The sequence below is a fragment of the Protopterus annectens genome, chromosome 12.part0, assembly GCF_019279795.1.
Source record: "Protopterus annectens isolate FY-2018-M chromosome 12.part0, PAN1.0, whole genome shotgun sequence".
NCBI classification, from domain to species: Eukaryota; Metazoa; Chordata; order Ceratodontiformes; family Protopteridae; genus Protopterus; species Protopterus annectens.
Window position 1 is genome coordinate 1534572499 of NC_056746.1, and position 26226 is coordinate 1534598724.

General features: G+C 41.8%; 1 protein-coding gene across 3 annotated transcripts in view; it reads left to right on the top strand.

Annotated features, from left to right (window-relative positions):
* Positions 1–26226, top strand: part of FBF1 (Fas binding factor 1) — a 1798645-nt gene that overhangs the window by 744464 nt on the left and 1027955 nt on the right. For 2 of the 3 annotated variants that reach the window (XM_044090504.1, XM_044090505.1), the window contains exon 19: positions 7897–8052. The exons of the other annotated variant lie outside the window; for it this stretch is intronic. In XM_044090504.1, the coding sequence (XP_043946439.1) occupies positions 7897–8052 (156 nt within the window). The remainder of the gene's footprint in view (positions 1–7896; positions 8053–26226) is intronic. 3 annotated transcript variants of the gene reach the window in all.

Sequence of the window (26226 nt, forward strand, 5' to 3'; positions counted from 1 at the left end):
ATACCATGTAATTGCTTCCAATTTTGGGGGCACCTGACATCTGGGGCACGAAAAACTGATGTAATGGTGTCGGCTGCATGTTTTATACCCCTGATGACCTGACGTCATGGAAGAAGCGACAGCATCCGATGCAGAAATCCCAGGCTGACGGCTACCTGCAGGCAGATAACCCAAATATGATGATGGCAACAGTGAATACACTCGAACATCTACATTTATGGTAAGTGTACACAACTGTACTTTCTTTTATTATTTGTTATTAAATATATTTAAACCTTTCATTGTGGCTGATTTTGCAAGACATATTTAAGTTCTGAGAGTACTTGCATATTCATTTGGTGACACTGTGTAGGCAACTCCTAATAGCCTTGCTCTTGGTCAAACTACCATTTGTATTAATTTTAATATTACACAGTTAGATTGGACACCATTGTTAAGGGCCTTAAAGTAGCTGATAAGGAATTGGCTGGTGGCAGTGATAGCTACCTTATAGTCTGGGCAAAAGAGAACAATGCTAGTAAACCTGTCCCAGCCTTTCCCAGGTGTGTGTGTGTGTGTGTGTGTGTGTGTGTGTGTGTGTGTGTGTGTGTGTGTGTGTGTGTGTGTGTGTGTGTGTTTGTGTGTGTTTGTGTGTGTGTGTGTGTCTGTGTGTGTGTGTAAATCAAATCTCAAAGAGTGTGTTGTCAGCTACTTGAGCAGGGACACGAAGCACTGGTTGGACAGAGAGGGTGCTGGAGGTCTTGGCTTGGCCACTCAGCTCTATATCTGAGCCAGTGGAGAGTCTTATGGGGATCTGGAGAAATATGGAGAAACCAGCCCCGGACTGACTGTGATCTGTGTGTGGTCTTAAGGGAAATTGCACTTGATGCTGAAAGCTGCATCTGGAAATGCTGTCTGCGTACCTTGTCATCCTCTAAGTGTACATCTCCTACTTTTGCCAGTGGTGAGGATTGAGGCTCCTTGATTACTGGTCCTGTGGTAGGTCATCATACCATAAAGTATGTACCTACACACAAATTAGTCAGCGATATCCATATTTATGGGGTAATGATAAGATTTATCTGGGAGGGGAAAAGGACAAGAGTAAAGTGGGATAAGTTGATCCTTCCAGTAGAAAAAGGTGGTTTAGGATCACCTGGTTTTAAGAGATATTTTAGAGCTCCACAGTTAAGGTTCATGTACATAACACAATTGGAATATTATCATTTAAAATGGAAAGGGATGATGATAAAGCCAGAGGGGGGTTCCTAGGAATAGAGAGAGTGGGATTTTGGATGTAGATCTTTAAGGAGAATAATAAACGTACAAAATATTATAATCCTAAAGTAGCATAAAGTATTCTAAGAACTAAGCCAGTATGAGGGCAAGTTGAGGTACAGAAAATAGGCAAGAGGGGGGCTGGAATTTACTGAAGAAAATATCAAAGGAGGCAAGGTATTGGGAGCAAATAACTAGAGAGGGAAAGATTGTGAAATTTCTGTTGTTGTCCCTTACTATAATTTTGACTTATGCGTACTTGTGTTATACTGATGTCTAACAAAGCAGTAGCCCATTTCTGCTCCCTGATCTGATGCCTATCAGTGCTAAGTTGAGGAGGACAAAAAAAAAAAAAAAAGAAAAGAAAAATACAAAAACTTTAGCAAAACATATACCAACACAATACCACACATGAAACGATGAAGCAAGGGCTTAAGTCTTGACAGCAAAACCAGTTTTGGAATTCATTGCCTTACCGGCATTCAGTACTGCCAAGATTGTACTACTAACTGATTGGTATCAGACAGTTGTGCCCCATATGGATGCTCAGACTGACCGCATTGTTTCTGCAGTTTCAATGATGGCTCGACAGTACAGGCTTTCCCCTTCCATTGTTCCCATTTTGTTTTCCTCTCATAAGACGTCTACTAGGTAGATATACAAAAGCAAATGAAAGGATTTTCTGTTTGGGCCTAGAAAAATACTTCACCCACAATTTTGGATTTTTTGGCTCAACTTTTTCAAGGGGGAGCAAGCTAATCTACTATTAAAATAAAATTAGCAATGATCTCTGCTTTTCACATAGGGGAAGGACATACCATTGTAGATTTTCTCAGGTAATCTAAAACTTTTCTTCAAATTACCTTCCTGCTACAGTCCCCTCTCAGAGATCCAGTTCAACCTTGGGATATTACAGTTGACTTACAGTCCTTGACAAGCCTGTTTCTCCAGTGTCCCCATCAGTGATGTTTGTGTTGCAGTTATCTGGCCAAATGTTCACACATTCATTTCTTACTATAAATTGGACAGTCGTCTGGCCTCATTGTCTTCCTGTTTTCTATCTCTCTCTCTCTCTTTCCACCATTGGTTAAGACTTTGATTGTGTTGTTTTTAGGAGGGGCAAACTTGATCTAAGGTAGCTCCAGTGATACAGGGGAATTGGGGTAGGAGGAAGAGCCTGAACACTTTATCATAAGCTTTGAAGCACCCAAAGATGGATCTGATCATGGATCTGTGACCCATATATTGAGGAATGAATGGCATATGACAACATAGGTCTGTCATTATGGTAAGTACATAACTGTCATTTATACCACATAGGTTCATAGATTAGTACTAGGTGAACTGTCCTTGTGGACCATTATAAGCCTAGTGAATTACCCCATGTGAGAATCAAACCCTGTACCTTTTGTCTGTAAGGTAAATACCTTGACCATTATGCCAACCTCCCACCAATAAACAGCCTCTGCAAGGCTCGAACCCAGGACATCTGTTGGTACTCCCCTGTCAAGTTCTCCTATAATGCATTCATAAAAGTGGACATATTCCCTCCAGTGCAACTCATCTTCAGCATTAAGAATTATATCCAATATATTAGATAGTATGTATTTCATGCAACACATTTTATGTTGGAAAAACTTGTAGAGCACTTTGTCATAGAATATATGAACATTTGAATGCAATAAGGACCAGATATAAGAAAAATGCCCTAAGTAAACTTTATAATAATGGCGGTTGAAAATGGATTTTAAAGTTGTTGTTTTAGATCAAATTACAAATCCAGATATAATTCTTAATGCTGAATATGGGTTGGACTGGAGGGAATATGTATGGCAAATTAAGATGGATGCATGTTACCCTCCAGGTTTGAATGATAAAGAAAATTTTAATTTTTTTTAAGAAGGAAGAGTATTAAGCACTAACTGCTGTTTAATCAAGTTAACTGTATAAATGTGATGTGATGTCTTTTGGAACATTCAGTCTGAAGAAGTCTCGAGAAGAGATAAAACCACTTACTGGATGTTGATTCAGTAAACTACTTTGGATTTTATTCAAGCCATTTTTATTCAGCTTATTAAAATTGGTGCCTTTTGATAGAAGTAGCTAGGGTATTCCATCCTGATTCCAATTCAGGTTTTGTTTACTTGGGCCCACTAATTAAAATGGCTGCTTCCAGAATTTCCCTACAACTGGTTAGGTCCCTGTTGATCCAAGGCACTCAGGAAAGAGTGGTAGTTTGGGATAATCAGATTTATGTCTTCTCTTTTTTTTCCATTTTGCAAAAAAAGAATGTTTTAGATTTGTTTTCTGTTAGTTTAATGATTATAACTGGAGTTGACCCCTTTGCTAGTAATGACTGCTGAGGCATTTTAACTGTATGTTTCTTTTGAGCTGTCATAGAATAATTGTATAATATTTTGTTTCTTTTTTTTTTCCATAATAAATCTTTATTGTTATATACTTTTCATACAAAATTATAAAATACAAACTACTAACTAACACTGTAACAATCACACCAAACAATATACAATATTTACAAGAATGCTTCCATATAAGACATTAGAAATATAAGAAAAACACAGGAATAATTAGTAAGTTTCCAATATTGAACAGTTTGATTAGACATTTCTCTCCAAATATAGCAATGATTATTACTATCTTCAATTCAAAAGTTTTATGCTAATATAATATTAAATACCTGTTCCCAAATTTTTGGATTATTGATACCCTTATTATGTGAATTTAAAAGTAGTTTATGAGCTAGTATATGTTTTATCGCCAACACTCTGAAATTTTGCCATGATGTTTTAGTTGGGTCTAGCCAATTTGAAGCTATATAAAGCTTCATTAGTAAGAAAATATTAATATGAACTATACTCTGTGATCTGGTAAGTTCCTTCGGGGGAATATGTAAAATCATAAATTTCCAAGACAGTGTTGTACTTTGGTAGCCCACTTTCTGAAGTTGAATTTTAAGGGAATTCCACAGTTTGTATACACACTTACAGCTCCAGAACATATGAAGAAGATCAGCCGGTTGAGTTTTGCAGTATGGACATGTTGCAGAGTTTTTAGAATTAAAATTATGCAGGGCAAGGCGTGTATAATATGCATTATTCCAAATCATCAGCTGTGTATATAACAGTTTTTAAAGAGAAGTTGATTTAATAGTCAATTCAATTGCCTTTAACATATTACTTTTATCTGTCAATAATATTTTCTCTTCCCAATAATTTGATAACAAAACTTTACCTTGAAATTTAAGTTCTTTAATTAATTTATTCGTAGCTGTTATACATTTAATATCCTGTTGGAGAGCTTGCCACACCTCAGAGCATTTATTTATAGTCTCTTCATCCAGTTTAAAGTTTTGTAGGTAACTTATAGTAAATTCTCTAATTTGTCTAAGAATAATCAGGTAATTTTTAGGTAAATTGAATTCTTGTCTTATTTGGTTGGGCGATCGATCCAGATGCTTATATATATCGATCATAGTTAAATTCACAATTAATGGAAACTTCTTTAGATCAATTAATTGGTTGTTCAGCTTTACATTTGGGTTCCTGTGAAAGGGCTGAAAGACCATCATATGCTGAAGTAAATCCAATGATTGAAATAGACTCTGTAAAGATAATATTTCAGTTTTAATGTGTTCCACAATCCCATATACCTTCAGAATATCTTTACCTAGAAAGGGCATTGCTTTAGGATTAATGTTCAACTTTAAAATATATTGATAATTCAGGGTTAACCAAGTTGGTGTCCACTTAGTACTAGTTATCTCATGATTGGCCATTCTTAAAATCCTATTAGAATTCACAATCAGATAATACGTTTCAAAATTAGGCAACTCCAGACCTCCTTTACTTTTTGGGGTCATTAATTTGTCATAAGATACCCTAGTTTTCTTTGGCTCCCAAAAAAATTTAGCCAAATCTTTATGAATTTGTTTAAAAAATGTTCTTGAAAGAGATAAATGGGCTGACCTAAAAATATACAGTAACCGTGGCAATACATTCATTTTTATAATAGAAACTTTTGCTAATACTGGCAAGTGCAAATTTTTCCATCTCACAAAATCAGAAACTATTTGTTCCCAAACTATTTAATGTTATTATTATAGAAATCTTTATTATCTGTGGAAAACACAACACCAAGGTATTTAATATTATCTTTGAATGTTACCTGCCCCACTAAAGGTAATAATGAGAAAGGTTTAGGTGTCTTTAAAGGGAATATATTGGTTTTCCCCAAATTAATTTTATAGTTAGAAACCTCTGAAAATCATTAACTGCTTTCAATATCTTCTCAGTGTCTGATATTGGAGATGCACAATAAATATTCAGATCATCAGCAAAAGCTGCCATTAATAGTTTAGTTCCATACATTATTGGGACATTATGATAAACCTTCTGCTTAATATATAAGAACAAGGGTTCAAGATAAATATTAAATAGTAAAGGGGACAAAGGACAACCCTGTCTCGTTCCCGACCTAATCTGTATTCTTTTGGAAAAACTCCTGTTAATATACAGTGTAGTATAAGGATTACTATATAAAATTTGTAAATAATATTTTGTTTCTGAGTAAACCTCTGTAAAAAATATTTATAAACTCTACGATGGAATTCAGGACGGGTGGCATGGTGGCTGCAGTGCTTGATCATCAACTACAATTCACTTCTGAGCTTGGACACTTTCGTTGTGAATTTTGAACTTTGTCCACCTTTTCAAGAATTTTTGCCATAATCTTCTGTTTCTTCCCAAAATCTAAAAACATATCAAGATATGTGGCAGTGATGCATTGTCTGTGCATGGGTCTGAGTGTGTATGCCATACTGTAGTTATGTATGGGCTGGTACCTGTTTTCCTGCTTTGATAGTCTGTAGCCCATTTCACCCGTAGTTAACAGTGGATATTGAAGATGATGGATGGAAGGAAGGAAGGAATCCAGAAATGTTGCAGTCATGGGACAGTTCTTTATTAGATGGATGGAAGAATTAGACTGTGGATTAAATAGAATGTGTAGCTTGTTCACCAGATAAGAGAATTGGCAAACTGTGTGAATTGGGTTGTCCTTATGTGTTAGGCACATCTGTATTTCTTTCCTTTCTGTTTTTTTTTTTTTTGTGGTAAACGAGTACTGATTGAATATAGTATATATCTCACATTTTAGAATATGGTAAACAGTTTTTTTTTGCCTGCACTGAAACGTCATCGTGCAGATTAGCAAAATATTCACTTGTTGAGAGAAAAGTCTCTTGCCTTTCCTCTTCTGTTACTTGGATGTGGCATTCAGGAGAGCCATGTTCTTATTACAAATGACATAGAGATCCTTATGAATTGAAATAGAACTGCTTTGTAGAAGTCAGCAAAGATCTTTGTCTGTTTACACCACATCAACAGTAAGTTCCACTATGAGCATGGGTTCAGGGTTGAAGTGCTTCATTAATTTTTCAGTCAAGCTGAATGCTTCTAGAAATTGTGCAAGGCGAATGATTTAATGTTCTTGTCTAACTGCATATGTTGTCTTTGCTGCTGAGGAGCTGTTAGTAGTGTGTCTGAAATTTGTGAACTATATTATGCCTATTGTGTGAAAACAAGGCTATTATCTATAAGGATGTTTTTACAAATGGTATAAGGTTTGTAAGTAGAATTATTTACTTTCCTCACAGGTTTAACCTTTAATATTTATTATTTCATCTTTTGACATTTGTATACCCATTCTTTTCACTCCTTCCCTTGATACATGGAGTTGGGATTAGCTAATGCCATAATTATCAAGTGGTCTGTACTGAGGCAGTTAGGAGGTCAGTGAATCAGTTTGCATTATAGTAGCAATTACATTTGTTGGATTGACAGAAACTGACAAATCGCTGCCAGACACACTTAAAAAATCGAACTAAAAACTTGATAGTGATTGTAGGATAGCAGTGATTTTGTTTCGTAGCCTCCTGTCTGTCTGCTGAACAGAAACAAAAAAGCTGGAGCAATTTGTTTATAGGGTGTAAAATAAGGCCCGCAGTATTCCTTCCACAATTATAATGGTGCATTGTGATGGTGCAGTGTTGGCTTCTTGCCCCCCCCCCCCAATCTTTCTGCATTTGAGTGACTGAGTGTAAGTTAATTGTTTACACATACCCAGATATCTTATTCATTTTGATGCTCAAGTTGTTGCATTATTTCATTTAGTATTCCTCTAATTTTCTGAAAGAGCTGTTCATTTATTATTCATATCTCCAGTGAGTAAGCTAGACCATTTTGACTGCTGTTTGAACAAAACAAGGTATTTCGTGGTTCCCCTTCCCCCTTTACTTTTTTGAGTTCTTCACAACTATTCTTTATTTTATAAGCTTATATGTTTGCATATGATCATATCTGACCACGCTATTTAGCATTTTGAACACTATAGGATTGCCCCTTTAGACTTTATTCCATTTGAATAAAGAACTAAAATATTGCATAGTGTAGTTTTCAGCAGCTGTTCATTTGTCCTTTTTCCCCATCTGAACTGGGTTTATTGTAGGCCTTCAGTAAAATATCAGTAAGGGTTGGTAACATAGGAACCATTATTTGTGGACTACTATTAAGAAATTAGTCACACACATTAATGTTTTATTTGCATCTGTTTTCCCAAAAGCTTCTGCAGACTCCATCTCTGACATTGGGTCTTCTGAATACCACTGAGTATGAGAAGAGACAGTCAGCCTTTCAGCTGCAACGAGCAGAGGAAGATTCCAGGGATAAGTCGATGCTTCAGGCTTCTCAGGCTCGAATACTGGAGCTAGAGAGTCAGGTAATATTGAGTTGCAAATAGGAACGACACATCTTATCTGTCACAGTATATTTATTGTTTAGGGTTCGATTGTTCTGGAACATATTACATGAATTTGCAGCACAAAAATCAAGGAGTTCCGAAACACAGCCGAGTTAAAGTAATTCTTTATTAAACCAGGTTAGCTTTTTTCACAATACTAAATATTGCTTCATCAGACCTTTAAAACACAAGATTAAAAGCCATCCACTTATATAAACTCTCAGCCTATGAGATCTAACTACAGTAAATAAATTAACCAGTCACAATCCATCCATTCATATGTATTGTTATTTTTCTGAATGAATGAATTGTGACTAATTGGTTAAATTATTTATTGTAGTTAGGTCTCATAGGCTGAGAGTTTATATAAATAGATGAGTAGTAATTATGTACAGTACATTTGTAACAAATTACAAACTTTATAATATGCACTAGTAATACAGAAACAACAGGATTAAGTAATTTATATATGTTGCAGAGAACCAGTGTCTTAGAAGTAAGAAAGGGAGGAAAGTACTTAGCCTAGGTCATTGAAATGTGAGGTAAGCTTGTAGCTGTGAGCAGAAATGTTCTTAGCATTTTGAACATTATCAGGGGAAGTGAAAGACAGACAACCCCCACTTGCCCCCTCTCAGATGTCTGCTTCTGACTGATGGAGGCAGAAGAACAGTTCAAACTTATTTCTTCCAAGAGTATACTACTAGTATTTGGGACTTGTCTCTCGCATTTTATAAAAAAGTAGCAGGCCTTTAGCCATTTGTTTTGTTCTAAAAATTTGATTGCCAGTCACACAGACAAGACATATTGCTGTTGTGCTTTGTGCCTGCTGTTTTTCACATTTCACTGTTGCAGTCCTGACTATTGGGATTTCCTGCCCTGACAGCCCTCGGTTGGCCTGACTACCAGATAAAAATCTGTCTGGATCCCAGGCTTGCGGTTGCCCAGACTGACATCTGTACGCTTAGGTATAAAGGTAGCCAGCCTGCATCAGAACACCAGTCTTTTCTTGACCAGGAAGGCTGGAAGCAGCATCCAAGTGCGTTGGTTGGTCCATACCAGAGAGAAGTGTCATCGGACAGATAAGTCCCCCATTGGGGAACTTTTTCTTTCCTTGCTCATATCAGATATAGGCAATAATTGTCTCCATTGTGGTAAGCAGATCCCACACATAGACTTTTACTCCCTTTGTGTTACTTGCCTAGGCCCTGATCATGATGTTGCTGTCATTTTTGTGCGCGTTTTAATATTAGAACTATCAGGCATAGGGCTGAATTTCTTGCAAAGTTTCTTAGCCAACAATCTGTTCAACCATCATTTATGGTGTCTGTCAGTTGTACCGAATTTGATTAGCTTAAGTGCAAGAAAGATAAGAAACAAAAACGTAGGCCTTCGGACGACAATCCATCTCCACCTGACTCTCCTTCCAGGCTTGTAATTCTTGAACAAGGTGAGGCACCTACGCAGCCCCCTTCACTTCCAGAACCAATGACTCAGGCCTCTGTCGAGACCCTTTTTCAGGCCTCTGTCAAGACCCTTTCATAGTCTGACACTCCATCTCTCCCTTCCACTTCTACACAAGCCTTCAACAATGGTTTGTTGATTGGATCTAGGACCACTCAGCAGGCTTGGTTTCTGAAGAGAGTGCACTGCCCAGAGACTCTGCAATGAGGCCTCGGCTCATTACAGCTCCAGTGTATCTTCAGCATCCTCAAGAGACAGACATGAGGGCACTGGACACTCCTGGGCATAAGACCCTAGCCACACCTAGGAGGTCTACTGTACCTAGGCCTCCAGTTAGGCCTTCTGGCTCAGCTCCATAGGGTTCTCAGCAGGGCCTTATCAGACTGACAGAAGTACTTCTTTCTCTTGTCAGGTCTAGAAAATTTGTTGCCACTGGAAAAGGGAAAAGGGATGAGCCTTCAGAAATTTATCAGGATCCCGCCATGTCTAGGGAGGACTCAGACTCAGATGATCTGGATCTAAAGAAGGCCCTTTATGCACTTCCCATGAGGACTCTGACTCTGAAGAGAATCCTCCCTTTTGCCTCCTCACCAGAGGATTTCACCTCTGGGGAGACCCTCCATGCCATGAGACAGCATTTCCAGTGGGAGACTCAGTATTGCCCACAGGCTAAGAAGAGTGTTAGGGAGTTCCTGGACTTAATGACACATAACTCTTTGGCTATTCCTCCAATTCTGGAAATGGTGGATGATGCCTTCCAGGAATCTTCTCTTAAGCCTGATTCTGTACCCCATGCCCCTAGAAAATGAGACAGGTTTACCGTGTTCAAGAATCCAGCAATTTTCTGTATAAAACCCCCTCTGTTGACCCTTAAGTGATCACACCAGAATGTAAGGGAGCCAGAGCCAGTTCTTCTAGAAATCCTCTTCCTACAGATAAAGAGAGCAAGGCCCTTGACAGGTTTGGCAAGAAGGTCTATACCTCTGACACACTCACTATGAGGACCCTCAACTGCCAGTTTTATGTGATTAAGTGCCAGCAGACTATCCCTGACCAACTTAAACAGAAGGTGTCTGTCCTGGAGGACAAAAACCTTTCCAAGAAACTGTCAGAAATCTGTAGTGCTAGTGCACAGGTTGCTAAGCATCTTCTACACAGTGGATATGATGTCATGAAAGCATGTTACAAAGATGTTCATCGTGTTTCACTGTTGCAGTCATGACTGTAGGGTTCTCCCCTGCCGGCAGGCAGTCCTCAGTCAGCCAGAATCCCAAAGTCTGGGTCTGGCGTCGGCTGTTCAGCCATGCTCCCTGACGTCAGAGCGCCAGGGGTGCAAAGCTGGCAGCCGACGCCATTTTCTCCAGTCTTTCTTGCCGTGCGGTGATAGCAGTTCGCAAGTGCCGGTCGGCTGACTCCTGACAATTTGTTATAAACGTGCTTCAGTCCGAAGACTTTCTTCTCCTACTCAAAGCTAAGTACCCCGTTGGGGAAACTTTTTCTTGCTCCAGTCCGATGTCAGAAAAAGTTAATAATTGTATTTCATGTGGGAAGCAAATACCTCATAAGGATTTTCATTCTTACTGTATTCCTTGCTTAGGCCCTGACCACGACGTAGCTAGTTGTTGGTTTTGTGCTAGATTCAATCAACGTACGATTAAACGAAGGTACGATTTTGCATTTCATTACTTCGGTAGGCGTTTTAATTATAAAATGTCATTGGATACGGTTCCGGCTACCGGAGTTCACAAATGACACAAGGATAAAGACAGGCCTCCGAGGTCCAAATCAGACAATGTTGTACAAGCAGAGCCAGCTTCAGGTTCGGCCATCGTCAGTGAGGCGCTTTTGCAGCCCCTGTTGTTGACCATTTCGGAACCGATGGCCGAAACGGGCTCCCACGAGGAGCCAACTAGGCCTTTGAATATTTCTGTTGCTGGACCTTCGGACAATGCTCCTTTGGATGGGTCCAGAGCCGCTGTGCAGGTACCGGCTTCTGAAGGGGTCTTCAGGCCTACTCAGCTTCTAATAAAGGCAAAGCCAAAGACAAAGGCAAAGACTCCATCCAAATCAAAGACTGCAGCCCAGGCCTCTTCTGATCCAGCACCCAAGTCTCAGAAACAGTTACTTAAGATGGCGGAGGACTTACTTACTATGATTAGGGTTCACATCCCCCTCCAGATAAAAGGCCAAGGCAGGAAGTTTATTATGACTCCTCTGATCAGGCTTCTGTTTCTTCAGTTTCTTCTTCTGACCATGAGTATTCTTTCTCTCCTTATGAGGATTCTGATGCTGAGGAATCCATTCCTTCAGCTTCTCCCCCTGAGGATTTCTCTTTTGGGGAAACTTTGCATGAAATGAGGGAACATTTTCACTAGGAAGGACAGGAGTACTCGGAATCTAAGAAAAGACTAAGGGATTTTTCTTCTTCTTCCCCAACATAGACCCCTGGCTATTCCTCCTATTTTGGATATTGTGGATGATGCTTTTTCGGAGGCTAACTTAACTCCTGACTCTTTTCCTCCAGCTCCTGTTAAGCCAGACAGATATTATAGGGTTCCAGATTCCCACCAGTTTTTATACAAGAATCCTACTGCTGATCCTGAAACCATTTCTCAGGGTCCTAAGGGGGTTAAGGCCGCTTCTGCTAAAAACCCCATTCCCACTGAGAAGGATTCCAGATCATTAGAAAGATGGGGCAAAAAAGTGTACACTTCTGCTACTTTATCTATTAGGGCTTTAAACTGTCAGTTTCATATGCTGAAATACCAGCAATTTCTCCTGTCTGTTTTAAAACAAAAGCTTACTTCCATCTCCGCCTGTGCAGATGATAAGGAATTACATGACTTAATGCATGCCACTGAACAAGTTGGGAAGCATGGTTTACACTGTGGATTTGATGCCTTAGAGGCTTCTTGTAGGGCTGCTGCCTCTGGCACAGTCATTAGAAGGCATGTATTTCTAAAGGAACAAAATTTGCCGGATCAAGTAAAGGCTAAATTATTGAATGCTCCTGTTCAGCATAATGTTTTGTGGATCTAAAGCTGAAGAGGTGATAAAGAAGATGGAGGACAAGGCAAAATCCATGCAAACAGTTAAAGATTTCTTACAAGTACAGCCACCCAGATTTAGTAGGAATTGGCCTACAAAAAATTGGTCCTTTCCCAATTCAGACAGGCCTCAGAGGGGTAGATACAGACGCTCCCGAAGAAGGCCTCAAACGCAAGCCTCTTATAGACCAAGACAGTGGACTGCTTCCACCCCTATGGGAGGAGAGGACAGGTCGCAAGCTCATAGAAAACAGACTCAATGACTCCCTCTGTTGGGCTGCAGGAACTTCTTGCCTGGAAGCCCCTCTTGGAGGAAAACTTTCTCTTTTTCACCTAAATTGGACTCATATAACCCAAGACAAGTGGGTTCTGGATATGGTTTCAAGAGGTTACAAATTCCATTTTCATATCCTACCAAGACCAAGCGGATGGCCAGATCTTCCAAAACATCAATGGTTAGAGGCCTTAAACCAGGTGGAAGCTCTCTTGGCTAGGAAAGCCATAGAACTAGTTCCACTTTCAGAGAGGGGACAAGGTTTTTACTCAAGGCTCTTTCTAGTCCCCAGGAAGCAAAATTCATGGAGACCCATTCTGGATCTGTCAGTCTTGAACACTTTCATCGAGATACCAAAATTCAAGATGCTTACTCTACAGCAGCTACTTCCAATGCTGACCAAAAATGCATGGATGGTAACTTTGGATTTAAAGGAGGCATACTTACACATCCCCATCAGGCAGGAATGCAGAAAATACCTCAGGTTCAAGGCCGGATCGAGGCACTATCAATTCTCTGCGCTGCCCTTTGGATTGTCTACTGCGCCCAGGGTCTTCACCAAATGCTTGGCTCCAGTAGTAGCTTATTGCAGACTCAAGGGAATTCAAATTTACCCTTATCTGGACGACTGTCTTATTCAGGCAGACAGCAAGGATGTCTTACTCCAGCATCTAGAGTTTGTTCAGAATCTTCTCAAGTTCCTGGGATTCACTGTAAACATAAAAAAGTCAAATTTGACACCCTCACAACAGATAACTTTCTGGGCGCTTCTCTAAACACAACAACCCATATGGCATTTCTGACATACGAAAAACAATTACAGCTGGCTTTAACCTTCAAAACCTTGGCAACATTAACTCAGCTATCTGCAAGGAGATTCCTGCAGGCTTTGGGTTACATGGCCTCTTGCATCCTTCTCGTACCATATGCAAGACTACATATGAGGAAAATACAGTGGTACCTAAAAAGTGTATGGTCTCAGCATTGCCACAGTTTAGACATACAGATCTCCGTCCTGCCTTGTCTTCAAAAGGAATTCCTTTGGTGGTCCAAGGCATGTACTCTAAACAAAGGAAAACCCTTCTGTCTGCCTCCTGCCACTCAGATACTAACCACGGACGCCTCAAATTATGCATGGGGAGCCCATTTTCGGGGCAACTGTCTGCAGGGCCTTTGGACAAAGGATCAGAAGCACCTGCATATCAATTTAAAGGAAATGTTAGCCATTCAGAAAGCTCTTTTGGCCTTCAGGAATCTTCTACAACCAGGACAACTACTGATACGGACAGACAACACCACAGTCATGTGGTACATAAACAAGCAAGGGGGATCTCATTCCTATCCCCTTTACAGACTAGCCATGAATCTTTGGAACACAGTTCTAGCTTGCAGACTGGACCTTCAGCTCAGTTTCTACCAGGGAAGCAAAACTTCCTGGCAGACAGTTTGAGCAGAAACCTATTAGACCCACACGAATGGATGCTGGACACCGAAATATTCAAGATGATTACAGCAGTCTGGGGATGTCCTCACATAGACCTCTTTGCATCCCACCTCAATCATCAACTACAGATTTTTTGCACCAGGACATTCCACGAACTAGCATGGAAAGTGGATGCACTATCATTCAGTTGGAGAAACCTCTCGGGGTATGCCTTTCCGCCTCTTCCTCTTCTTCCACAGGTATTATTAAAGATCAAACAGGACAAGCCCAAGATGATAATCTTGCTGGCCCCAAATTGGCCTCGACAGTTTTGGTACCCAACACTGAAAAACCTTTGTCTGGAGCCCCCTTGGGTTTTACCACAAACTCCGAACCTTCTGTCCCAACACCAGGGTCAGGTTCTGCACTCCCATGTCAAAACTCTCAGCCTGGCGGCCTGGTTAATCCAGGGTCTTTGATTCATTCTCTTTTACCCAAGCAGGTTATGGATGTCATTTTAGAAGCCAGACGTCCTAGCACTAGAAAATCTTATGCAGGAAAATGGAAAAGATTTTGTTCCTGGATGCAGACTCAGGATTCTGATCCTCTTATTCCTAACATTCCTCTGATTTTACTTTACCTGACAGACCTCTTACATAATGGTCTCTCTTTCTCTTCAATAAAGATACATACCTCTGCTATTTCTGCTCATTATAATACAGACCCTCCAATCTTTTCCCACCAGCTCATGAGACAGTTTCTCAGAGGAGCTAAGAACTTAAGGCCCCCTAGATCTCCTCCCATTCCTGCTTGGGATCTCAACTATGTTTTGGAAAAACTCACCTTACCTCCTTTTGAGCCTGCTGCCACAGCTGACATTAAGTTTTTATCTTGGAAGACAGCTATCCTATTAGCTCTGACCTCTGCCAGGAGAGTCTCGGAGTTGCAAGCTCTCATGGCTGTGGAACCTTATATTATTTTTCATCAAGACAGGGTGTCTTTAAGGACTAATCCTACTTTTATGCCTAAGGTGATTTCCAAAGTGGCTTTAAATCAAACTATTCACTTGCCAACCTTTTCCCCACTCCTCAATATAAGGGGGAAAGGATCTTGCATTCCTTGGATGTACACAGACAGCTACGTTTTTACCTGGACAAAACCAAGGACATCAGGAAATCAGAGCAATTGTTTGTTTCTTATGCTTCAAGTTCCCATGGTAAAGCTATTTCAAAACAGACCATTTCCAAATGGATTGCTCATGGAATCAGATTTTGCTATTCACACAATGGAAAGCAAATCCCAGGGAGTATAAGGACTCACTCTACCAGAGCTGCTGCCACTTCAGCTGCCTTCCTCAGTGGAGTTCCTACCAAAGACATTTTGGAAGCTGCAACTTGGAGTTCAGTGCATACTTTTTCCAAGCACTACAATCTACCTCTTTACTCTAAGTCTAGGGCAGGCTTTGCTTCTGCTGTCTTGCAGGGCCTTTTAGCCTCCCCCTCTTCTTTATGACCACCTCCCTTTTATTCTGCTTTGGGACTCAACCCTACAGTCATGACTGCAACAGTGAAACACAATGAACATAGTACAGTTGTGTACACTTACCATAAATTTAGATGTTCGAGTGTCTTCACTGTTGCAGTCTGGGTTTCCCTCCCTCCTGTCCCCTCTTATTTTTTCTTTTGTGTGGTTCCCTTCTTCACCCTTCTCTTGAGGTGTATTTGCAAAGGGTATTGGATCTTACTCATTTTGGAGCACCTGACATCTGGGGCAAGAAAAACTGGAGAAAATGGCATCAGCTGCCAGCTTTGTACCCCTGGCACTCTGACGTCAGGGAGCATGGCTGAACAGCTGACGCTGGACCCAGACTTTGGGATTCTGGCCGACCGAGGACTGCCTGCTGGCAGGGGAGAACCCTACATTCATGACTGCAACAGTGAAGACACTCGAACATCTACATTTATGGTAAGTGTACACAACTGTACTTTGCCACTACTGGGTCACTGATGAGATTACATGCGTGGCTCCAAGAGCAAGCCCTTCCGGACTATGTTACATCTAATCTGTTAGATGCCCCCTTGACAAGAAGGTTCTTTTTGGTCCAAAAGCAGAAGAAGTGCTGAAAAAAATGGCAGACAAAGCCAAGTCTATGCAAATGGTGATAGATTTCCTCCAGGTACAGCCCCCCAGGTTCAGTAGAAACTTCCTTGCTAAACACTTGTCCTTTCCCTCCCTGCCTAGAAGGAAACCTCAAAGGGAAAACCACATAGGCAGAAGCAACTCATGCAAAAAGGCAGACAGTGGACTTCAGAAACCTCAAGACGGGGGGGGGGGGGTTCAAGACTCCAACCCACTTCCAGTGACACCCCAAAGCTAGGAGGAAGGCTGTCTCTTTTCTGTCATACCTGGACCCTGATTACTTCGGACAGGTGTATTCTAGACATTATTGCAAATGGCTACAAGCTCACTTTCAGAGAGAAATTAAAATCCTCAGGTTTTCCAGTTGTCCCTCCCCTAAATCAAATGACAGAGGCCATGGTTCAAATTTAAAATCTTTGTTTGCAAGGAGTAGTAGAGCTAGTCCCTCCTCCTCCTCCTCAGCAGTGACTAGGATTCTATTCCAGACTATTCTTGGTCCCCAGGAAAGATGTCAAAACTCAATTAGTTTCTCTTGGTTCCCAAATTCAAAATGTTAACTCTTCAAAAGCTCCTTCCCTTGCTGTTCCTGCAGTCATTCATGGTCTCTCTATATCTAAAAGATGCCTATCTTTACATTCCTATACAGGAATCCAACAGAAAGTTCCTTCAATTCAGGGTAGGATCCAGTCATTATCAATTTTCTGCTCTGCCCTGTAGCTTATCTACTGCATCAAGAGGGTTCACAAAGTGCCTTACTCCAGTAATTGCATTCTGCAGCAAGAAGAGAATACAAATCTATCCCTACCTGGACGACTGCCTTATACAGTCAACAGATCCTTCCAAACTATTCTAGGATCTCAAATTTTCCCAGAACCTCCTATCGTCTCTGGGGTTCACATTGAGCCCCCAGAAATCAATCAGTTCACCAACCCAAAAAAGTGTCCTTCCTAAGAGATTACTTCCAAAGGATCCAAATGAAGGATCAAATTTCAGCAAGGGAATTCATAAGAGCCCTGGGGTACATGCCTTCATGCATCCTCATGGTCTCCCTTGCCAAATTGCACATGAGGAAGCTGCAGTGGTATCTCAAGAACAAATGGTACCAGAACTATCAACTACTAGAGACAGAGATTCCTCTCATTCCTTGCCTCAGACTGGACTTTGTATAGTGGGCACAGCCTTGCGCTCGCAACCCAGGCCTCCCTTTCATATTCAGTTCTCAGGGACAGACCCTTACAACAGAGGCCTCAGCGGCAGCCTGGGCGGCTGACTTCCACAACCTACAAACCCAGGGGAAGTGGGAAATCAACATTAGAAACAAGCATATCAATTGGAAAGAACTCATAGCTGTACCAAAAGGCGTAATACTCTTCAAAGAAAAATAGACACCAGGCATCCTGCTAGTAAAGACACACAACACTGCAGTAATATAGTACATCAACAGGGGAGAAACACATTCCTACCCCCTATGCCATCTAGCAATGCAAATCTCTTGAAAAGCGTGGGGTTTACTGTAAATTTTCATTCCCAAGTTCTTCTCAGGATCATGTTTTTCTGGGTTGCAGGATCCAGACTGTTTCAATGCTGGCATCCCTGCCTCATCCCAAGGCTTTAACTCTCATTGATTTCTTTCAATCCCTTCTTCATCTGGCTTGAATCATAGCCAGGGAATTTCTGAGGGCTGTGGGTTACATGGCTTCCACCATTCCTATGCTCCCTCTAGCCAAGCTCCACATGAAAAAGCTTCAGTGGTTTCTAAAGTCTGTTTGGCTTCAACATTCTCATCCTTTAGATTTTCTAGTCCCTCAAGCTGGAACTTCAGTGGTGGATTCATGAGTTGTTCTTCAACCCAGGGCTTCCTTTTCAGTCTCCAATTCCCCTCTCAGGAACTTTCACTGATGCCTCAGGCGTAGGATGGGAAGTCTCTTTCAGCCCTCCAAAGGTACAGGGCCTTTGGTCACTTCGACAAAAAAAGACCACATCAGTGTCAAAGAGATGAGAGCTCTTTTGCTATCTCTTCAAGCTTTTCATTCTCTTTTTCTTCCAGGATCACTCAAGATTCTCATAGACAATACCATAGTGATGTTGGATGTCAACAAGCAAGGGGGGGCAAGGTCTTATCTCATAAGCAGGTTAGCCCTTCTGGTTTGGGAGATTGCTGTCCAGTATCAGGTGAATCTTTAGTCAGTTTACATTCCCTCAGATCAGAACATAGTGGCAGATTCTCTGAGCAGGACTATCCCATGAGTGCATGCTTCACAGGGATGTGCTTCTGGACATTGTCCACCAGTGGGGTACTCCTAAAGTAGATCTGTTTGCCTACCCTCTGAACAGACAACTTCCTCTGTTGTACCATAGTCCTATGCCATGTGGCCTGGAAGGTGTATATCCTCTGTATATCAATCAAATCTGAAAGTGTGTGTGTGTCAGCTACTTGGGCAGGGACACGAAGCACTGGTTGGGCAGAGAGGGTGCTGAAGGTCTTAGCTTGGCTACTCAGCAGAGATCTCAGCCCTATAGCTGTGCCAGTGGGGAGTCTTATTGGGGATCTGGAGAGAGAGAGAGAGAGAAACCAGCCCCGGACTGACTGTGATCTCTGTGTGCTCTTAAGAGAAATTGCAGTTTACTGTGTGTGTACTTGTCATCCTCCCAGCGTGTATGTCCCCTAGCTGTTACCAGTGATGAGGATTGAGGCTCCTTGATTACTTGGCCAGTGAAGGGCATCACAGTTCTCTCTAATGTGTGTGAGTTGCTCAATGCTGGGTTGGCATATTCTTCTGTTAAGGCCCAACTGTCAACTATCTCTGCTGTTTGACTCCCCCCTTTAGCCTCTAGATTTGAGGGCAAGCAGTTTCTTAAATGAGTTCTTCACGTTAGGCCTCCCAGGAATCCTGTTCATCCTTCCTTTGACCTTAATTTTATTTTAGAAAAATCGACTCGGGCTCCTTTTGAGCCTGCTGCTTCAGCTTCCTTACAGCATTGTTTTTGGAAGACTGTTCTTCTTTAGGCCTTTCTGCTGGATCTATATCATATTTTTGCAAAGTGAAAATGTCAAGTGGCACAACAGCAAAAGTGCTAAAATGTTGAGTGTCAGTTTTTCGGGATCGCAGTACAGTGAAGATTGGGATATTTGCCCTTTCCTCACTGTAGTGCGATCTTGGAGTTGGAATATATATTTAGCAGGGGGTGTGGGGGGTGCAGCCCCCCACAATACTGAATTAGAGTTTCAGCATTTTCACTCTTGTGAGCATTCGATATTTTTCAATTTGCGATGTTATGATATAGATGCTTTCTGCTAGATGGTATCTGAGATGCAAGCCCTTTTGGCTGTTCCTCTTTTTTTTAGTTTTCCATAAAGACAGGGTGTCCCTTTGTACCAGTCCCTCTTTTATGTCCAAGGTGGTTAATGAGGTGTTTCCTAATCAGTCTATTCATTTACCCCCTTTTTTCCGTCTCCGCAGTCTGCAAGTGAGAAGGTTTTGCACACCTTGGATTTGCATAGATAACTCAGATATTATTTGGATAAGACTAAAATTTTGTGTAAGTCTGAATAGCGTTTTTGTTTCTTTTCATCCTAGGTTCATAGGTGTGTACTAGGCTAATGGCCCTGGAGCCTTTACAAGCCTAGCCCATAGGATTACCCTGGCATCATGCCACCCGACCTTATTTCCCAGTGCCTTTGTCAAGTAGAGCCACTGGGGTGATCCCCGGGGTGAATTTTCTATTTCCCATCCACTCATTAAGAATTCTTTTGAAGAGGGCCAGTGAGGTGTTCTGTTTGACATGTATGGGAAGTCTATTCCATAGCACGGGCAGTCTCTTGGTTATGCACCTGTCCCTCCACCATGTTCTGTTGATTGTGGTAATGAGGTTGAGGTCTCTGGAGTGTGTGGTGCGGAGGGATTGGGATTTCTTTAGATGTAGCATTTCTAACAGAGCTGGGTCAGACAGGGATTTGTAAGTCAAGCAGAGATCGTCTCTAAGTAGGCAATATGAGACAGAGAATAGTTGGAGTTTTTTGAGTATGTTCAGATAGGACAAGTGTTTAAGGCCTAGGATCCTCTTTGTGAGGTACTTTTGCAGCCTCTCCAGTTGTTGCAGATGTCAAGTGAGGTACATGCCAAATGGGGCATTGTACTCAATGATTGGCCTAATGAGGGAAGAGTAGAGGGAGACAATTACCTCTTTCTTCCTGAATGCAGAACCTTTAGTAATGAGATGTGCCACATATAAGGACTTTCTGACCACAGTGGCAAAGTGGTGGTCAAAAGAGAGGTTGCTGTCAACCTGTGTTCCCAGATCTCTTATAACGCCTTCTGTGTTCAGTGGACTACCATCGATGTGGTAATTCATGGGAACTGGGTTTTTCCCAAGGGGATGGCGACACTTTTTTTGTCATTGAGCTTAAGGCCATGATTCTGACACCAGTCATTGGTCTCAGTGAGTCCTTTCTGTAGGATGTCAACATCACTTGGGGTGTTAATAATGGCTCCCAACTTGCAATCATATGTGAACTTTGTCAGCCAGAGTCCCTTCGTGCTGGCCTGGACTTCTGAGAAGTAGATACCAAACAGGAGAGGAACCTGGACTAATCCCTGTGGGACTCCACTTGTGACTGGTCGGCAGACTGACTTGGAGTCAGCTACTTTCACACTGTGGGCTCTATCTGTGAGCCACTTTGCAACCCACCTAGTGATATAGGGGCTGATGCCTAGGTTAGTGAGTTTTTGTATGATTCCTGAGTGGGGAATGGTATCAAAGGCCTTGACCAGGTCAAGGCAGGCTGTATGAACCACCTTGCCTTCATCAACAGCTCTGGTGACTGACTCAAAGAAGTCGACCAAGTTGAGCAGGCATGATCTACCCTTCGCATAACCAAACTGTGTGGGATCCAGAGTTTGGAGATTCCCTATATCCTTGTTTATTAGGTCCATGATGATGCGTTCCATAGCTTTGCCGATCAGACTTGTCAGGCTAATGGGGCGATAATTCCTAGGGTCTGTAATCACTCCACCTTTGTGGAGAGGGATGACTGTAGCAGTGTGCCATTCAGTAGGGACAAAGCCTGAGGTGAGGCTGTGATTGAACAGGGCACACAAGTGAGGTGCCAGTTTACTCTCTAGTTCATATAGAACACAGTCAGGAATATTGTCAGGTCCCATAGAAGCTATATTCTTGGCCTTGGACAGTGCTGTTTTAACCTGTGCAGCAGTAATACTGGCTGCCTGGCAATCTACTGGTATCGTGATTGGTCCTTGGGGGGGTAAGGTTGGCACTGAATCTGTCGGCCAGTATATTGGCTGTATCTGTTGGCTCGGTATAGGAGGTACCAGTGTGCAGAGCAAATCTGGGTATTGCCATGAAGATTCTTTACATAACTAAAGAAGGCTTTATGGTTGTCTTTACTATCTGTTGCAATTCTGTTTTCATAGCTAACTTTAGAGAATTTGATGAGGGATCTCACCTTTTTGTTGAGGCTGATAAGGGAGTTTTTCCATTCTTGGGACGTCTTATTCCCCATCAGTTTCCTCCTTCTGTTATAGAGTTTGTTTATGGCAGGGGCCACCAGATTGGCTTCCTTTTTTTGGAGGAGAACGTCTTTGTTCTATTGGGTATGGCGAGAATCATGCATTTGTGTACGTGTTCATACAGTACATTGGTGTATGATTCAACAGTCATGCAACTATTCTCCATTTGCATGGGTGCCGTGAAGTTAGACACTTCTGTTTTTAGGAGCCTAAAGTTAGCTTTGGAGACGTTTTTCATGGTGGTTACCTTTGTGGGGGTGGGGTGGGAGGGGTGTGGATTTTCAAGGTGATTAGTTTGTGGTTGGATCTAACCAGGGAGGAGTTTAGTATTGGTGTAGAGCAACAGTCGCCCATGTTGGTAATGACCAGGTCAAGGATGTTGCTACCTCTAATGGGGGTAAGAATTAATGAATTCCAGGAAACATTGGGCAAGTGTATTGGTACATGAGTAGTTTTCCCAGTTAATGGAGGGGTAGTTGAAGTTGCCCAGTATGAGAGTGTTAGGTTTGACTCTGATATTATCCAGGGTGCTTAGGAACGTGGAGTGTGAATCTTGGGACATAGTTGGGGAACTATAGCAGGCTGTGACCTGAATCGCTGTCTTACCCAATGTTAGCTGCACCTGAAGTATCTCTGATGCGTTATGTTATGCTGCCAGTCTGGAGGTGTGCGCATCCTTTATGTATATGGAAACACCACTGCCTTTAGAGCTTCAGTCCAAGCCGAAAGTTATGGAATGAGTTATAGCCTGGTAGTGCAGGAGTGCTTTCTGCTGCCTTGAACCAGGTTTCTGTTACAGCACAAATGTCAATGTTCTCTATTTTTAGGAGTGCTTTGAGCGAGTGCATTTTGAGATTTAGACTTCTAGCATTGAGCAGCATGACCCTCAGATTGCATTTGTTTGTAGCTGTTATGGTGGTAATTTGGTCTTTGGAACACTGCCTAAAATAGGCACTATAGGTGTGGCAAGAGCCTTGGCCAGTATGCGGAAACCCAAGGGTGACAGATGCAGGCCATCTCTGGCAAAGCATCGAGGTCTGTCAGTTATGTCATCCTAGGCAGACAGATACTGGATCCCCTTAGAATGACAGCCGAAACTTAGCCAGTTGTTGAAATCAATCATTTTCTGCTTGTACTGTGGTGGCATTCCAGGTGACGGTAGGATGCTGCTCAGCGCTAGGTTCATACCCACCTGGGCTGCATAATCCGAGAGCTCCTCCATGTCTCTTTTCATGTAGTCCGGGGAGGTACATCTCAGGTCATTCACATCCACATGTACAGTCATATTTGTACCTGTTGTTGAGGGACCTGAGTGTGTGCGTTATGCGGTGAATCCTGTAACCTGATTCTAGATCTTGACTGTTAATTTCTCCTTATTTAACCTAGTGAGTGGGACATCAGTGTGCCTCACTATTGAGTCACCTTTGACTAGTTTGCTGGGCATACTGTTTTGCCTTAGGGGCTTTGGTTGAGTGGCACACTGTTTAGGAGAGTTATATGTCTTGTGATTAATGTTGTGTTGTGGTGGTCGAGTGCATTTCTGCCTTGGAGGTATCTGCTGTTTGGGTAGATTTTTATTGAGAGCCTCCACAAAGGTGGGTGTGTGGTTTGTGTTTTTATGTGAAGGCAGTGCTTTTGTGTGTTCTGTGTTCCATGTGGTGTGGTGCAAGTGTTGACCTTCTCCTCTTGACCAGCCATTCTGGTCTTGGCTGAAGAGCGCGTGGCTTCCAATTTGGATATATAAGTGCATCTCTCGCAAGTCTGAGTGTTGGGAGGTTAGAGGAGAGGGTTGTCGGCGTACATGGGCATCCTGAGGCAATGTAGCAACTGCATCAAGTTCACCAGGTTAATAGGAGAAAACACAGGTAACTGACCTTTAGATATGCCTGGAGGAGTGGGCATTAATAATAAGTACTGGAGTTGTTTCCTTGTAGAATGTTTAGTGCTGGTAGCACTTTTGTGTGCTACAGTAATTGCTAGAGGAAGTCTGGTATGATAAAGTGCTAGACTAATAAGCCAGTAGAGGAGAGAACTAACAGATCTAAGGGAAATCTTGAAGAGCAGACTTTGGCACATCTCAAAAGCTTACAAACAGTCCTGGATACAGCAGTCTGTATCTGGACTAGACTAGTTACAGGAAAGACGGGAAACAAGCGCAAACGCGGCCTTTTAAACCAGAAAGTTGAAAGAGATGGAAAAACTGCTCAAATGGCCAATAAACTACAAATTCTGGGCCAGAAACCACTCCTCTTTTGGTAGATAGGCTATCTAGTGCTTACCACTCCACTGACAAGCTAGAAGGCTTCCCTCTGACACAGAAAGGCTTGGGGGGCTCAGAAGCATACAAAGATTCCTGGATGCAGCAAATCTGTATCTGGACTAGACTAGTTATAGGAAAGGTGGAAAATAAGTGCAAATGTGGGCTTTGAAACCAGAAAGTTGAAAGAGATGGAACAAACTGCCCAAACGTCCAATAAACTACAACATTTTGGGGCCAGAAACCACTCCTCTTGTGGTAGATAGGCTACCTAGTGCTTACCACTCCCATTGATAAGCTAGAAGACTTCCCTCAGCACAGAAAGGCTTGAGGGGCTCAGAAGCTTACAAACAGTCCTGGATACAGCAGTCTGTATCTGGACTAGACTAGCTACAGGAAAGGCAGGAAGCAAGCGCAAACGTGGGGTTTTAGACCAGAAAGTTGAAAGAGATGGAAAAACTGCACAAACGGCCAATAAACTATAATTTCTGGGCCAGAAACCACTCTTGTGGTAGGTAGGCTACCTAGTGCTTACCACTCTCACTGACAAGCTAGAAGGCTTCCCTCCATCGCAGAAAGGCTTGGGGGGCTCAGAAGCTTACAAACAGTCCTGGATACAGCAAATCTGTATCTGGACTAGACTAGTTACAGGAAAGGCAGGAAACAAGCTTAGAATTTTTTTTATACAGAAAAGCAGCTAAAACAGCACTAAAAGCAATTCAAGTGCAGTGCAAGCTAGCACACTTGCGCGTGTAGCAATATTAAAGCAAATACAGTTTAAATAAATGCAATTTATTCAAACTGTATTCTGAACTGAATTCAATTATTGTTTTATTCAGCTCTAAACCTTTAAAAAGTGCCAAAAAATATACTTATCATCTGAGAGGCACACTCAGAACACAAGGAGATTCAAGCAAAGTTTTTTTTTTTTTTTTTTAGTAAAGTAGAAAGGGAGAAAGGAGAAAGATAATTCAAGGTTAAGGACCTAAGTGGGTTGGTCTTTAGGTTTGGCTGTTTCCAAGCAAACCATTTCTTCTTAGATGTCTAAAGCCATTTCTTCTTGCTTTTCTTTTCATGGGATGAGCCTTCTTCTGTTAAGACTTATTCTGGCTTCTTCTGATGCTTTTTTTCTAGGACTTTGATACTAGTTCTTTTCCTGAGGCAGAAACCTGGACTTCAGTTCATACCTTTATTAAACACTGTAATCTGGTTGTGATTTCTAGCCAGGGCTATTCTGCATGGCTTCCTAGAGGACTCTGCTGGCCCTTCCTCTTCCCAGTCTTCTTCCTGAGCTTTTGCACTCTCCATATTGTAAATAATACTCCAACAGTGATAAGGAAGGGTATTGTATAGTTGTGTAAAATCTTAACATAACAGCAGATGTCCTTCTCTTTATTGTAGCAGTATTCGCTGCCTCCCTCCTCCTCCTGGTTCTTTTTCCTTCTGGAGGTGCTTCTTACCTACTTATATCCTTGGAGTGCCATTCTTTCTGGGGCTTTTCCTGTTCTGAGGATGGTAAATCCGGATGTCACCTTTATGCCCTATGCTTTGCACAGGGATTATATGTGTGATGTATGGCGTAGCCTTTACAACCAAAAGGCTTTAGTATACTGGCCAGATGTCAGGCTGCTCTTGGCAAGGGTTCCCTGTTGTAAAGAATACTGCAACAGTGAAGAGAAAGACATCTGTTGTTATGGGTAAGATTTTACACAAATGTACTTTTTTGTTGTTTGAGCGCCTGTCACTGAGGAAGAAAAGCTTTCTCCATTAGTTGTTTTTCTGAGGCATACTTTCACTTATGTTGTCCTCCTCCCCCTTACCTTGGGTCTTACATCAGGCTTTTTGTTTTTTAGTTAGAAACCTTTTTTCTCTTTATCCTGTTCAGTCTGTCCTGTGATCTGCTGTGGATAATACTTTGCTGCCCTGTTTTTTTTTTCTTTTACATGGATCATCCATGCTGTGTGTTGCTTCCTGTCTTTTCCTTTTATTGCTTGTCTCTCCATTTCTTTGTTGCTAATTATATG